General features: G+C 46.7%; 1 protein-coding gene across 23 annotated transcripts in view; it reads right to left on the bottom strand.

Annotated features, from left to right (window-relative positions):
* The window catches only part of PPP2R5C (protein phosphatase 2 regulatory subunit B'gamma), a 169,297-nt gene that overhangs the window by 30,344 nt on the left and 123,267 nt on the right, over positions 1-15,686 (bottom strand). For all 23 annotated transcript variants that reach the window (XM_015144500.3, XM_015144498.3, XM_015144501.3 and 20 more), the window contains 6 exons: positions 15,396-15,506; positions 14,326-14,418; positions 14,113-14,243; positions 7,707-7,766; positions 4,603-4,711; positions 3,049-3,102 (listed from right to left, as the gene is read on the bottom strand). In XM_015144500.3, coding sequence (XP_014999986.1) covers positions 3,049-3,102; positions 4,603-4,711; positions 7,707-7,766; positions 14,113-14,243; positions 14,326-14,418; positions 15,396-15,506 — 558 coding nt within the window. The remainder of the gene's footprint in view (positions 1-3,048; positions 3,103-4,602; positions 4,712-7,706; positions 7,767-14,112; positions 14,244-14,325; positions 14,419-15,395; positions 15,507-15,686) is intronic.

The raw sequence follows: 15,686 nt of genomic DNA, 5'->3' as shown, positions 1-15,686 counted from the left end.
ATGACGAAACCCCATCTCTACTAAAACTACGAAAATTAGCCAGGCCTGGTGGTGTGCGCCTGTAGTCCCAGCTACTTGGGAGGCTGAGGCAGGAGAATCTCTTGAACCTGGGAGGTGGAGGTTGCAGTAAGCCGAGATCACGCCACTGTACTCCAGCCTGGGTGACAGAGCAAGATCCTGTCTCCAAATAATAATAATAATAATAGTAATACAACCTCGCACCCTTCAGTGTGGAAAAGACCTCAAATATAGGCAGAAGAGTTAAGGCATGTAACCACTGGAGAAAATACAGTTAAACAAAAATCCCCAATGAGTTTTATTAACACTGTTCATTTTTCTTTTTCCTACCTAAACATGTCTTCAGTCAGTTAAGGAGGATAAAAATAACACCTCCTCACCCTAAGCCTTGACTATGCTTGATGCTGAAGTGTGATGAGATTTGGTACATTTCCTTGGGAGGTCCCCAAAATCTCGGATGGAGGCATCTAGCGGCGAAGGGAGAGCGTACAGGGATGCGACCCTCCACGAGGGCCTGGCAGGGCACGGCGGGCCCAGCTCGCGGCTCTGTAGCCCCTGCTACCTCTGCAGTCATAGGACAAGAGCTCTTCTTGAATTTTGTCGGTGAAATGGAGGGAATCTACACATAGAATTTAAAAGCTTAGAAGAAAGCAGAGCCCAAAAGCCAGTTTTACTCAGAAATTCAATGTTAAGAATTTCTCATGCAATTGCACTATAAAAATTACAATGTCACAAGAGAACTGTGAAAGAGAGAAAGGGACGAGGAATGACAAGATCTACCTTTTCTAGTCTAACAGTGACTTTTAAAAGAGCACTTAAACAGGTGAATTGGCTCCTAACATTCCTTACTTTGACACTCAAATAATTAAAAAAAAAAAAAAAAACCCAATTGAAAAAATGGGCAATGGATTTAAATGGACATTTCTGCAAAGAAGATAAACAATTTTTTTTTTTTTTTTTTTGGAGACAGGGTTTCACTCTGTTGCCCAGGCAAACACCATCATGCCTGGCTAATTTTTGTATTTTTTGTAGAGATGGGGTTTCGCCATATTGCCCAGGCTGGTCTCCAACTCTTGGGCTCAAGTGATTCACCCGCCTCAGCCTCCCAAAGTGTTGGGACTATAAGAGTGAGCCACCGTACCCGGGCCAAGAAGGTACACAGATTTTGGTCAATAAGCACTGAAAAGATGCTCAACATCATCAGTCATTAGGGAACTGCAAATCAAAACCACAACAAGATACTATTTCACACCACTAGGCTGGCTATAATTAAAAAAACAGGTCGGGTGCGGTGGCTCATGCCTGTGATCCCAGCACTTTGGGAGGCTGATGTGGGCGGATCACTTGAGGTCAGGAGTTTGAGATCAGCCTGACCAACATGGTGAAACCCTGTCTCTATTAAAAATGCAAAAATTAGCCGGGCACGGGGGCAGGCACCTGTAATCCCAGCTACTCGGGAGACTGAGATAGGAGAATCGCTTGAACCCAGGAGGCAGAGGTTGCAGTGAGCCAAGATTGCACCATTGCACTCCAGCCTGGGTGACAGAGTGACACTTTCTCTCCCCCCAAAATAAATAAATAGATAGACAGATAGATAGATAGAAAGAAAACAGCAGCAGCAGCATCAGCAGCAGCAGCAAGCATTGGTGAGGATGCGGGGAGACGGGAGCCTTTGTGCATTGCTGCGGGGAATGTAAAACGGGGCAGTCGCTGTGGGAAACAGTATGATGGTTTGTCCCACAGCTAAACATACAATTACCATATGATTCAGCAATTCCACTTCTGGATATATATCCAAAGGAATTGAAAATGGGGACTATAGCAAATATCTGTACACCAGTATACAAATAGCAGCATTATTCGCAATAGCTGAAAGGTGGGAATAACCCAAGTGTACACTGAAAAAACAATAGATAAACCCAATGTGTTCTATCCATACAGTAGAACAGCATTCAACCACGATGAGGAATGAAGTTCTGACATGCCACACAAGGATGAACCCTGGAAGACATTACGCTGAGTGAAATAAGCCAGGTGTGAATGGACAAGCATTCTATGATTCTCCTTATATAAAGTATCTGGAATAGTCAAATTCAGAGATAAAGCAGATTACAGGTCAGCAGGGGCCAGAGGGAGGGGAACGGGGAGTTATTGTTTAATGGGTAGAATTTCTGTTTGGGACGATGACAAAGCTTTGGAAATAGTGGTGATGGTTGCACAACATTATGAATGTAATTAACGCTGGTGAATTGTACATTTAACACAGTTAAAATGACAAATTCTATGTTTTATATATTTTACCATTATTTAAACAAATTCAAAATGTAACATATCAAAAATGTTTGAATTGTACTCTTTAAATGGGTGAATTGTATGGTATGTGAATTATATCTCAATAAAGTTGCTTCAAAAATGTATTTAAATGTTTAAACTGGCACCTGACATGTCTGTTAACCCTGGCTATGACAGCCTTTTACTTTTAATAAACAAGATTACAAATCCTCTGACAAACTGATGGAGGCTGAAAAAAAATTCAAATCCACACACAGAACAGCAGTAATCTAACGTTCACTTGTGATTCAATGATCATAAAACAGTTACAGTGTAACTTGGGAAGTATTTTCAAGACGGTAAAGCCTCTTCAGTACAAGAATTTCAAACCCTAATTATAATTCCTCTCATCATAATCAGTTCAATATGTTGTCAAACCAAGCAGATGTGAAACTACTGAACTGCACACTAAAATTCAGTGGCCATGTCCGCTCAAGTGCTTTACGTTCGAAAGAGTAAAGTGCGATGAGGGATAAGGCGGCAATCTCATCACATAAAATAATCACTGTAATAAAGGAACCTGCAATTAAAATGACTATACTTTGAAAACCTATAACCTATGAACGAAATGAGCCTGTTTATTAGTACTGCAATTTAAGATGAAAAAGTCTCAACGGCAATTTGGTGAAGCAGATGTCGTAATATTTACATTTAGTGAAACACACACATCTTACAAGATGCGCTAGCAACAGTACTTACTGGTTCCGTGAGGGTGCTGTCCTTTTCTAAAAACTGCACTACACAGTATGCCAGCTACAAAGTAAAAGAAGAAAGAGTATTACCATTTCAACATAGAAATGCTGCTGTGCTTCTTCTAGAATTGTGGTTAAACAACTTCCCACAGCAAGACAAGGACCCACAGTATAGACAACGCCCTCGTGTGATCACGATGCTGCCCCCAGCGTGTGCCACCCCCCGGCAGGCCCCACAGGAGGCTCTGAGTGGGACTTTCAGGGAGGGACCCCAGGAGCAATGCTCAACATTCATGTTAAAGGGCATTACCACTAATGCCCATGAATTGGTGATAGATCAGAAAGCTGAAAAATAAAAATAAGAAAAATAAATCAGGAAACAGTCTTCTTAGTCTAACTACCACTAAATCAATCCAGTATGATGGGATTTTCTTATGGTCCTTGTGGAGATTACAATCAACAAGTCACCTAACAGTGGGAAGAACAAATTAAAATCTGGTTCCATCTTAAATCTCTGAACTATTTCTTTTGTACAACAATTAATACGATAATCTGGCTGGATGCAAAGATATTACCAGTTAAGAGCAGTCAGAGAAAATAAATATTTCCGAGGAAGAATCAATTAAAGAATATACCTTTTGTCATTTAGCTCCTACCACAAGCTCTGAACGTAGGGCCTGGCAGAAAGGAGGCTTGTGCGCCCTGCGCCTGTGCTGGGGCGTGCCTGCTCAGCGCCTGGCCCTGTGACCGCCGAACGTGAACAAAGACGCTGACGGCAGCCAGAGTGAAAGAAAATCAAATCTAGGTAAATGCAGCCCACTAACCACGTACTGACCAATTTTTCAGTACAGCTGTACTTAGACTGCTACAATTTTAAAAATTCACAGTTTTGTTTATTAATTTACTTATTTTTGAGACGGAGTTTCACTCTTGTTGCCGAGGCTGGAGTACAATGGCGCGATCTCAGCTCACTGCAACCTCCGCTGCCCGGGTTCAAGCGATTCTCCTGCCTCAGCCTCCCGAGTAGCTGGGATTATAGGCACGCGCCACGACGCCCAGCTTGTTTTGTATTTGAAGTAGAGACGGGTTTCTCCATGTTAGTCAGGCTGGTCTTGAACTCCCAACTTTAGGTGATCTGCCCGCCTCAGCCTCCCAAAGTGCTGGGATTACAGGCAGCTTTATTTTTTTAAAAAACGTTTTCATAGGCCATTCATTGGCCATGGACCTATATAGGCTTTTCTCTTAAAGGTGCTGAATTTTAGATTACACTACAAAAAACTCCACTCAGAAGTCTTCCTAGACTCCTTTCCGAGAGTTACTCCTTTCTCTATGCTTAAAACTAACTGAAAAATTTTGTATTACAGAGATTTTTCTGAATTTCTTAAAAGGAATCTCTCTTTATCCCCTTACTCTTTCAATTGTCACCAGAAGTTTGTTACCAAAGTCAGTAGTGTCGTATAAAGAAGAAAGCACTCTTAGTTAAGGCTGGATTCACTATCTTGTATTCAATCCTGATCAAATGCCAACAGCTGTGTTCCCAGAGTTCCCCACTGCCCCTTACCTGGGGATGGTAGACACTCAGAGATTTCACTTTGTGCAAAGGTAGTAACACCTTCAATAAGAAAATCTTGTGCTCTTCTTTGAGTGGTAAGGCAAATCCATTAATTATACTGTAAAAAGAACATTTATTTGGTTTGAACATTTACAAATTCCAGTTTTTTTTTTTTTTTTTTTTTGAGACATAGTCTCGCTCTGTCGCCCAGGCTGGAGTGCAGTGGCCGGATCTTGGCTCACTGCAAGCTCCGCCTCCCGGGTTTACGCCATTCTCCTGCCTCAGCCTCCCGAGTAGCTGGGACTACAGGCGCCCGTCACCTCGCCCGGCTAGTTTTTTGTGTTTTTTTAGTAGAGACGGGGTTACACTGTGTTAGCCAGGATGGTCTCGATCTCCAGACCTCGTGATCCACCCGTCTCGGCCTCCCAAAGTGCTGAGATTACAGGCTTGAGCCACTGTGCCTGGCCCAAATTCCAGGTTTTAAACAAACATCTTGCTGTTTTTCTTTCAATTTTTGTTGTTTTCACCATCAAAACTCAGCAGGCAAAATATATGTAGCCAAGCATGTTGCCATGCACCTGTGCCCCAGCTAATTTGGGAGGCTGAGGTGGGAGGATCATCTGAGCCCAGAGTTCAAGGCTGTAGTGTGCCATAATCACACCTGTGAAGCGCCACTGTTCCCTAGCCTGGGTAGTATAGTGAGCTCCTATACAGGGGTCTGTGGAACACTTTATATAGCGCTCCGGTCCCCGCAACAGTCTACAAGGGAAATCCGAGGATTCTTTCTCTATATATATACATATGTGTGTGTATCAGAAAAAAGAGGATACCAGCAAAAAGTTTAAAAATATTAAATGCCTATGAGGAAGCATATTTATTTTTATCCTTGTAACTACATGATTTAAAAACTCTGGGTTAACAGGTGTTACCCAGAACAGCAGGAGCTCCTGGTGGCAAAATCTTCCTCCCTAAACAGGCCAGGAAGACGGGACAGTTCACGCGGGACCCCCCACCCAGCACCTTCCCTCAGCCTTATCCATCTGTAGGAATTCTTGCTGCCTGGAGTAATTCAGATACGTTATTCTAATGCTGGTAACAGAGACCCGTGGACACTGGATGAGGGCTGGTTAAAAATCAGGGCCAGGCGCGGTGGCTCACACCTGTAATCCCAGCATTTTGGGAATCTGAGGTGGGCGGATCACCTGAGGTCAGGAATTCAAGACCAGCCTGGCCAAGATGGTGAAAGCCCGTCTCTACTAAAAACACAAAAAATTAGCCAGGTGTGGTGGCGGGCTCCTGTAATCCCAGCTACTTGGGAGGCTGAGGCAGAGAATTGCTTGGACCTGGGAGGCGGAGTTTGCGGGGAGCTGAGATCCAGCCACTGCGCTCCAGCCTGGGTGACAGAGCTAGACTCTGTCTCACACACAAAAAGAAAAACAAAACAACAAAAACAAAAACAAAAATCAGTTAGAAAGCTGTTCTCTTGTGCATGAAAAGGTGGTCCTACCTAGAGCCTCCAAAGCAAAGTTTTTGTCTCAAACAACTAGTTTATTGTCTTGGTTTTGTGATTAGGCAAACGGAAGTGACTGTCACTGAGCTGCAGAAGTAGACAGAGCTGTCTCTAACTTAGTCTTCCATTATTCACTCTGCTCGGCATAGCGGGCAATGCGGGAAGGGCGAGCCTGGAGCGGCCCATCAAGGAGGGTGTGCTCACTCACAGGGTCACCCGCAGGCTCAACCTCTTCTGGAAGAAAGATACAACTAATCAGTTTCTCGGTGGGAGCTGCACGGGGGCCCTACACACTCAGGGGCCCTATGCACGCAGCGTGGCGGGCTGTGGAACACACGTCATACAGTGCTCTGGTCCCTGCAACAACCTCGGAGGCAAATGCGACGATTCTCCCAGCTTATAGAAGTACCTGCCCACAGTCACACATCTTGCAAGCATCCTCTTCACCACTCACTGCACTGCACTGAGGAGAAACCCCACCCAAGTTTGTCTAAACTAAAAGTAGAATTGTCAACGAGGACATTTTTTCAAATTACATCTAAAATGGCAAGAATAGCTTTTCTCAGAACTACTGGGCGGGACCTGATCCACTGTGAGAAGAGAGTCTTGTGCTCAGGAGCTGCAGGGAGTCACCAGGTCCACCCAGAGCGCCAGGCTTCTCCACCACAGACTCCCGAGAACCCTGAGCTGCCCATCTACACTACTGCCCTACAAAGGTGCAGGGAAAAGCACTTCCACACTTACTAGCCATGGGACCCTGAGGACTCTGGCAAACAGTGGGTTAGAAGGTCTAATATAAAATCTACGCGTTATCAATTAAATAAAAGTGGCCAGGCCTGGTGGCTCATGCCTGTAATCCCAGCACTTTGGGAGGTGACGCGGGCAGATCACCTGAGGCCAGGAGTTCGAGACCAGCCTGGGCAACAAGGAAAAACGCCATCTCCACTAAAAATACAAAAATTAGCCAGGCATGGTGGCGGGCACCTGTAGTCCCAGCTACTTGGGAGGCTGAGGCAGCAGAATCGTTTGAACCAGGGAAGCGGAGACTGCAGTGAGCTGAGATGGCACCACTGCACTCGAGCCTGGGCGCCAGAGCAAGAGTCTCAAAAAGAAAAAGAAAAAAAAAAAAAAAAAAAAAAGGCGAGTAAAAACTTTACTTGGATAAAGATGATGAAAGTTTTGAAATGTTAATTATTTTATAAATATACATATAAAAACCCAAAGTAATTGAAAATATTAGCATTTACATGATACCCCAAATGCACAATCTATTCTTCCAAGCTTCTAATATAAACCTTCTTAGGTAACTATTTTTAACATTGCTCTTGAGGAAATAACCGGAATTGTTTCCATAGTAATGATATTGAGGTATACGAAGCAGAATCTACGTACAGAACCCATAAAAATGGGAGAGAGTTGTCATTTGGCATGTTCTAATCTAAGAGCTCACCAACTCCTGCTCTAAGTGAAATTTTATTTGAGTTCTTTTAGAGAATGGTTTAAACTGCCTTGCTTTAAAGGGGGCAGCCGAACTCAATGAAATGGATCACTCTGGTATAAATTCCATCCACAGCCGTTTGCTACCCATAACACAGAGGCTTACCTTCCCAATATTTCCAGTAACTCTGCTATGCCATTATGATGCTCTGTTTCATAAATAAACCTAGAAAAAACAATTTTCCAATTAGAATTGGACACTGAACTAACGTGAATAAGAAAACAATGCCCTAGGGGGAGCCACGGAGCCAGGTAACAAGAAGCGCGTCTATTTGTGCAAACACACAGCCCGTCAGGAACCAAAGAAACTCCTCAAGGCCTGCAGCTGTAAATGCCTCAAGGGCAGGTCTTGCACAAATGTTTTTCTCAATATTTTATTTTGAAAAATTTCAAGCATCTAGGAAAACTGAAAGAATTCTACAGTGAACACCCATTTCAACACCCAGATTTGACCACGAGCAATGCGCTCCATCTGCTTGATCACATACACATCTGTTCATCCACCTTTTACTCATTCGTTAACCCATCTTACGTTTCAGCCATATTTCAACATAAGCCTATGTCTTAATTTTAAAGCCTGCAATATTTAGCACAGTTCCTGCAAAGGGTAGGAGTGATTCCTGAACACCTCTGATTCTACCTGCCCAGTTTCCCACTGACACCCACACACATCCTCCGCGCTGCTCAGGTGTGATCTTTCTGAAGCACCCATCTGTGACAGACCCCGCTCCCTTCCTCTGAGAAGTCTCTGTCCACTGCACTGCTTCTAGGGGACCCCCGGGACAGGCACCCCACCCTCTGCGCCAGCCCGTCTCCCTTCAGATGGGGCCACCATCTCGTGACTGTGTTCCCGGGACTAGGAGCAAGCCTGGCATCTGTTTGATGATGAAAACACGTCTGCTGAATAAACTGGGGACAAGGAGAGGGAACAGGGACATGTGAGGAAACAGGAAAATGTCCTCCCCAAAAAGGGGTCCTACAGAAACAAAGGAATCTCTCCTGCCCCAAGCCTCGAGCACCTGGGGTTGGTCTAGAGCAGCCCACGAGGGGTGTCCTGCATGAAGTGAGAGGGTCTGAAAGATCCCTGCCCATCAGATGAAAACCATTTGATTCGAGACAGCTCTAAGTCAAAAATAAGTTTGAGAAGATTAAAAAATTCAACTCTGGGCCGGGCGCGGTGGCTCAAGCCTGTAATCCCAGCACTTTGGGAGGCCGAGACGGGCAGATCACAAGGTCAGGAGATCGAGACCAGCCTGGCTAACACGGTGAAACCCCGTCTCTACTAAAAAAATACAAAAAACTAGCCGGGTGAGGTGGCGGGCGCCTGTAGTCCCAGCTACTCGGGACGCTGAGGCAGGAGAATGGCGTAGACCCGGGAGGCGGAGCTTGCAGTGAGCTGAGATGCGGCCACTGCACTCCAGCCTGGGCGACAGAGCGAGACTCTGTCTCAAAAAAAAAAAAAAAAAAAAAAAATTCAACTCTGAAATTTCATTCACTTTGTTTGAAACAAATGAAATAGAGTGACCTTAACATCCACAGGCGTGAAATATTTTTGAAGAATGGGTCTTAACATTTCTATGTTCCCAAACGATCAGAATGCACTGAGAGGTGGTGCTTGAATTGGGTCCTGAAGGAGGATTTTAACCGATTTTTTTTTTTTAATGGCAGTGTGGACAGGGAGAAGAACTCTGGCTGGAACAAAGGTCGGTGACGTGGAGTTGGGTGGGCAAGATGCGTGGAGAGGGTGGAAGGCCAGCTTAGAAAAACCGAAATCTGGCCGGGCACAGTGGCTCATGCCTGTAATCCCAGCACTTTGGGAGGCCGAGGCAGGCAGAACACCTGAGATCAGGAGTTCGAGACCAGCCTGGCCAACATGGCAAAACTCCATCTCTACTAAATATATAAAAATTAGCCGGGTGTAGTGGCACATGCCTGTAATCCCACATATTTGGGAGGCTGAGGTGGGAGGATCACTTGAACCCGGAAGATGGAGGTTGCAGTGAGCTGAGGTGGTGCCACTGCACTCCAGCCTGGGCAACAGAGACCCTGTTTCAAAACAAAACAAAACAAAACAAAAAAACCCGAGATCTGCTCTTGCAGGCGCCAGAAAGCAGAACCGTTAGCAGCGAGACGCAGCAGCACAACGACGCATGTGGCCAAAGCCTGAGAGCGAGGGAGAAACGCCACGAGGGCAAAGCTTGGTGCCGTGGGTGACAGGAACGACACTGGTGCCATGACAAGAAACAGAAAATGCTCTCCCCTGGTGTCCCTGAGCCTGCGCCTACCCTGACGTTTGGAAGCTGCGCCCAGGCAGAAGTCAGTGTGTGTGTCTACGCTGAGAGGTGCTTTAATTTACCAAACTCACCCGCAGGCTCCCTTGCAGCCGTGTGGCTTCAGTTTACTATTCCTCTCGCAGGGGCCTTGGGGAGCTGTGCTCTGGGCCCCTCCGAGGCAAAGAGCCCTGAACCCCTTCTGGTCTAGCTCCATCAGCTCTAACATTTACATGAGGGTGGCTTGCTGTTACAAGCCATTTTGTTTTCCTAAATCAATGTTACTACATTCTTACTGATAAATTCTTAATTTCTAATTTTTTAAACCTGCTTTGAAGTAGGCAGAAGAAAGAGAAAATAAAGACAGTTCTTTTCCTTCTTCCTTTTCCAGCAGAAGACAAACAGGGACACCATGGGAGGGAAACAGAGATCCCTGGGAGCCGGCGAGAGCGTTTCTCACTCTTTTAGCAGAAAGGGAATCAGACCCCCCAGACGCTGAGCTGGGAACCTGCTGGCTATGGAAGTCTCCAGAAGGGATTCTAAATGCCTTTCCTGCCTGTATGATGTGTTCCGGACTCATGGGAAGAGGCGAGGCCAGAACAAAGGGTAGAAGTGACTCCTGAACACCTCTTATTCTACTTCTTTCTTATTTACTTATTATTCTACTTATTTCTCTGAAGCTGGGCTGTCCTCGTGCCCTGCTTTGACCAATACAAAGGGCAGAAGTCACTCTGCACCAGTTCCAAGCCAAACTCTTAGGAGGACTGGGGGCCCTGCTTCTCCCCTCTTGGATGTGGCCATGGCTGTAGAAACTGCCACAACCTGGAGGAGCTCAAGGCATCACAGAGGCAGCGTGGGGACCTGCTCAGCAGCCCCTGGGAACCCTACGGCCCCAGCACATGCCACGGAGCAGAACCGTCTGGATGAGCCCTGCACAGATGACAGCATCACGAGGAGTGACGGACCATGCTGACGGAAGCCACTGAGCTGGGGGTGGGTCCTGACTCCAGGATGGTGTGAGATAGTGACACATCCTGGCGATGACGGGGACAGTTTGATGGCATCTCTCTGTGAGATAAGAGCATGAGCAGGTGCTGCACAGCCTCGCTGCAGGGCCAGGGTGAGGATGGTGCATGACCCATGGCTGGTTATGCAGCAAGAGAAGGAACGGCACACTGCCCTGCCCGCCCAGCCTCCAGGTCCCACTGTGTGCCACAGCAGGTACCATGGGTTATGGACAGCACCGTTTAACTCACACTTAAGCTGACGATAATGAGAAACTACAGAAATAAACAGCAACCTGATATTTACATTTTCAGTTAAGTTGAACCAAATATGTTCAAAATGTTTTTTTCTTAAAAGACACAGCTGTACTATATTGAACTTAGATGAGCTGGCTGGGTGTGGTGGCTCACACCTGCAATCCCAGTGCTTTGGGAGGCTGAGGCAGGAGGATCACTTGAGGCCAGGAGTTTGAAACCAGCCTGGGCAACACAGTGAGATCCCCATCTCTACAAAAATTTAAAAAATTAGCCAGATGTGGTGGCACACATCTATAGTCCCAGCTATTTGGGAAGCTGAGGTAGAAGGATCCCTTAAACTCAGGAGTTTAAGGCTGCAGTGAGCTATGGAGTATAGCATCACTGTACTTCAGCCTGGGTGACAGAGTGAGACCCTGCCTTAAAAAAAGAGAAAAGAAAAGGCAAAAAAAAAAAAGTTAGATGAGCTGAATGCATCTCTCAAGATCTTTCTTATTTTTTTCTCACATGAAATGAGGAGGTAGTGGTACCGACAATGAGGACCCAAATCAATTATGGAATCTAGATAGTATGCTTGCTTTTGATTGCATATATCAGGACAATTACAGAAAAGATTAAACGCATGCACAAAAACACAAATGCCATACTCTAGCACCAAACCTTTAGTGAGAACTGAACTAAATCATGTGTAATAACTTTTGAATACTCATCTATTTAAGTATTTCATAAGGTTAAGGTATGAAACATTTTCTACTTCTTAAATGCAGGTGTTCAATAGATTTGTGATTCTGCTATCTGAACAAAACCTACTAGGATTAAGAAAACAGAAATAGGTAGAGCTTTAATTTTAGGTCAAGACGACTGAAATTTAAATTATATCTGTTGTATGTTAATTAAATCATGTATATTATGTTTTCATAGACAAGCACACAAGGCAAGTAATGATCTTGTTGAAAAGGAATCATGATACCAAGAAACATAAACCAGAAACATAACATTTAGGAAAGTGACGCCATTCTCTGTTACAGTTAATGTGTCAGGTCTGGGCTATGCCCGGCACTGGGCTCCATTTTATAAATGAGATGTGGGGAACTTGGAAGGAGTTCAAAGGAAAGTCACACACAGAGTCAAAGTCTCTCATGCCAAAAATGCCCTATCAGGTGTGGAGGCCGGGAGGGAACGCGACCCTAATGACCGCAGAGGGGAAGGGTGGTCCCGACATGCGATCCCAGCAAGGGATAGGAAGGGCCGGGGCTGTGGGTCTCGGCGGGGGGGTGGGGGCCGTCTCATCTGCCATCTGTCTCAGATACCCCTGTTCTTTTCCCGTGCTTGGTCACTGTGACTAAGAAAGGACCCTGAGGTCTATGTTGGCCGTGGCTGACACCTGGCTCCTTCTCCAGGCCATGGCCCATGCTCTGTCCACACCCTGGCCCTGCAGTGAGGCTGCGTAGGACCTGCTCATGCTCTTATCTCGCAGGAAGACACCGTCATACTGTCCCCATCATCACCAGGATGTGTCACTACCTCGCGCCATCCTGGAGTCAGGTGCCTTAGAGGCAAGCTGACCCGAGAAGCTACAACTTGTAGAAGAAACTGCTCATTTAGTGAACTTTCCAGAAACAAAAAGAAACGACAGGAACTGTTTCCTCTATTAACATTCACTTGGTGCCACCGCAGGGGGTGGGGCATGAAGCTGGCAGTGGGGCGGGGCGTGTGACAGATCAGCCGACATGGTGGCTGCCCTTGCGGGAGACCAGACCCACCGCCAAGTCAGGCAGAGCCTCCCAGTGAAGGGATGTTTCAGGAAACCTGGGAGGCTGAGGGAAGGGCTGGTGAAAAAAGACATCCCAGGAAGCTCAAACACTGGCTGCAGAGCCCTGGCGTGGAAGGAGCCTGGCACCGAGCAGAGGCTGGCTGGGGAGGGGCGGGCCTGGAGGTGGGCCTGCCACTGGACGCTGTCCTCCTCCATCCGCTGCTCCAGCGGGGCTCTCCCTCCCCGGTGCACAGTGGGAGTCTCCGAACCTTTAACCGAGGTGCACAGATCTCAGGCTTTCTACAGATGAATGACATCACTCCTCGCCCCGCCTCCTCTCACCGAGACTCCACGGGAAGAAGGAGGTGATGCACAGGTAGAAGGAAAAAGCTAGTATGAGGGTTAATACTGAGTGTCAACTTGACTGGATTGAAGGACGCAAAGTATTGTCCCTGGGTGTGTCTGTGAGGGTGTTGCCAAAGGAGATTAACATTTGAGTCAGTGGACCCATCCTTAATCTGGGTGGGCACCATCTAATCAGCTGCCACTGCGGCCAGAATAAAGCAGGCAGAGGAACGCGGAAGGGCTAGACTGGCTGAGTCTTCAGGCCTCCACCTTTCTCCTGTGCTGGACGCTTCCTGCCCTTGAACACTGGACTCTAAGTTCTTCTTGCTTCTGGACTCTTGGACCTATACCAGTGGTTTGCCAGGGGCTCCTGGGCTTTCGGTCACAGACTGAAGGTTGCACTGTCCGCCTCCCTACTTTTGAGGTTTTGGGACTCAGCTTGCAGACGGCCTATTGTGGGACTTCACCTTGTGATCGTGTCAGTCCATTCTCCTAATAACTCCCCTTCATATATTCATCTATCCTATAAGTCCTGCCCTTCTAGAGAACCTTCACTAACACAGTTGGATTGGATGGAACCAATTTATCCACATTTCTGGGAAACTAGACCTTTCAGTAGAAACAGGAACGATGGCGGGACCCAGGGTGAGGCGCTGGGGAGCCTGGTGGCTCAGGAGGGAGCTGTGGGGAGAGGGGAGGGAGGCAGGGAGGATGAGCCCAGCGGGCCCACCGCACACAGTGCACGAGGGGGTCCACCTGCACATGACAGGCTTTGAGAAACCCCTCCACGTGCTGAGTCCTGTCAGAGACAATGGGGTGGGGGAGCACTGAGGGGGAAGTGAGCATCACCACACGCGAGGACAACGCCATCCACAGGTGACTTACCTATAAAATATATTATTTATCTGTTTTCTGATGTAAGCTCTCAAGCCTAGGAATTTCCCATAGATTCTGTGAAGGGTGGTTTTAAGAAAATCTCTCTCCCGAGGATCTTCACTGTCAAAGAGCTCTAAAAGCTTTGAGAAGAAAAAGACACTTAGTGGCTGGCTGTCACCACTCCGTCAGGGCTTTCAGAGTGTCAGCTAATTTGTACCTTACCTGCAATACAAACTTCTGATCAATATATTTCTTCGCTATATTAGGTTGGAAATCTGGAGACTCTAAAAATCTTAAGAAAAATTCATAAACAAGCTAGGAGAAAAAAACAACAACAACGCGTCAAATAACATGAGATTTTATTGAATGGAGATTAAAATATACCAGGAATTGAATCTTTACTGATCTGCAAATATTAGCCTCTTAAAGCCACGTATCTACAGAATTAATGCTAAATTACATGGCTTAATTTAATGATAAATGGTGATGTAACTATTTTATTTGGTGAGACCCACAGACGCTTAAATGGCATTTAAACAAAATGATCTCCATGGCTGATGTCCTCAGTTATAGTACACTGTTCAGAGACTACAGGGCACAGATGCCACAAACCGGGCCATGACCCAACTCTGTGGGGGGGGGATTTGCAGCCTGTCGTCCAGGAGTGTCCCAAAATGCCAAGGCACAGAGCCAACCAAATGCACAGGAACTCTGGGGCTGGCAGGTAAGAGGGCCCTAAGATGCGGACCCTGAACCGTGACCTCCTGGAGCTGGGACGATTCTTCCCCTGTGCAGACATACTGGGTAGGACAGCGTGGGAGGCCTGTCACGGGTGGATGGCCCTCCCACTCGCACGCCTGGCTCCTGCTCTGCTCTCGCTGACCCTGGTGCCTCCTTGCCAGCCACCCTCCTGCCTTACAAATGCCCTGGGGGGACAGTGGCCAGCCAGGACCTGGGGGCCCAGCAGGCACACATTAAATATGAGTACCAAAAACTGGGAGACTGTCGCTTAGGACCTCTGAGCCTGAATTCAACGGCCATCAACAAAGTGGCCGTTTTCACTGAGAGCACATCGACAATTCCACATCTTCACTGGCTGTGTAAAGTGGTCAAACACACACATTAACTGTATTCTGCCGAAACATTCTTCTTGTACGTATGGGTTTGCGAGGACCATGCTACTGAGGGGGAGAGGTCCATCTGCCCAGACCTGTGCGCCTGCTCTGTGGACCCCAGGCTACTCCCATGCATCACTGGTGCCCTCCGATTCTGGTCACCCCAGAGCCCAATACCTGTAGATGAGGCCAGGCTGCTTCTAACGTTGGTTCGTCTTCCTCTGGGTCAAATTCTGCTCCCGTAGGATTGGAGGAAGGTGGTAATGTTCGAAACATGTTAACTGCAAACTAAAATCCACATATTCTATAATTACAACCAGGGCATTTAAAATATTGACAGAGAACATTTTAAAAAGTCTTAGGTAATTCTAACAGTAGCCGCTTCCCATGGTAACTTAGCTCCTCCATATCCTCAAAACACAGAAGCCGTGTGGGTCCTCAAAGAGAGCCCGGATCAAAACTGCAGCA

Source organism: Macaca mulatta, chromosome 7 (assembly GCF_049350105.2).
Source record: "Macaca mulatta isolate MMU2019108-1 chromosome 7, T2T-MMU8v2.0, whole genome shotgun sequence".
In the NCBI taxonomy this organism is placed as follows: domain Eukaryota; kingdom Metazoa; phylum Chordata; class Mammalia; order Primates; family Cercopithecidae; genus Macaca; species Macaca mulatta.
Note: the sequence above shows the minus strand (reverse complement) of the source record. Positions and strands in the feature narration are given on the sequence as shown.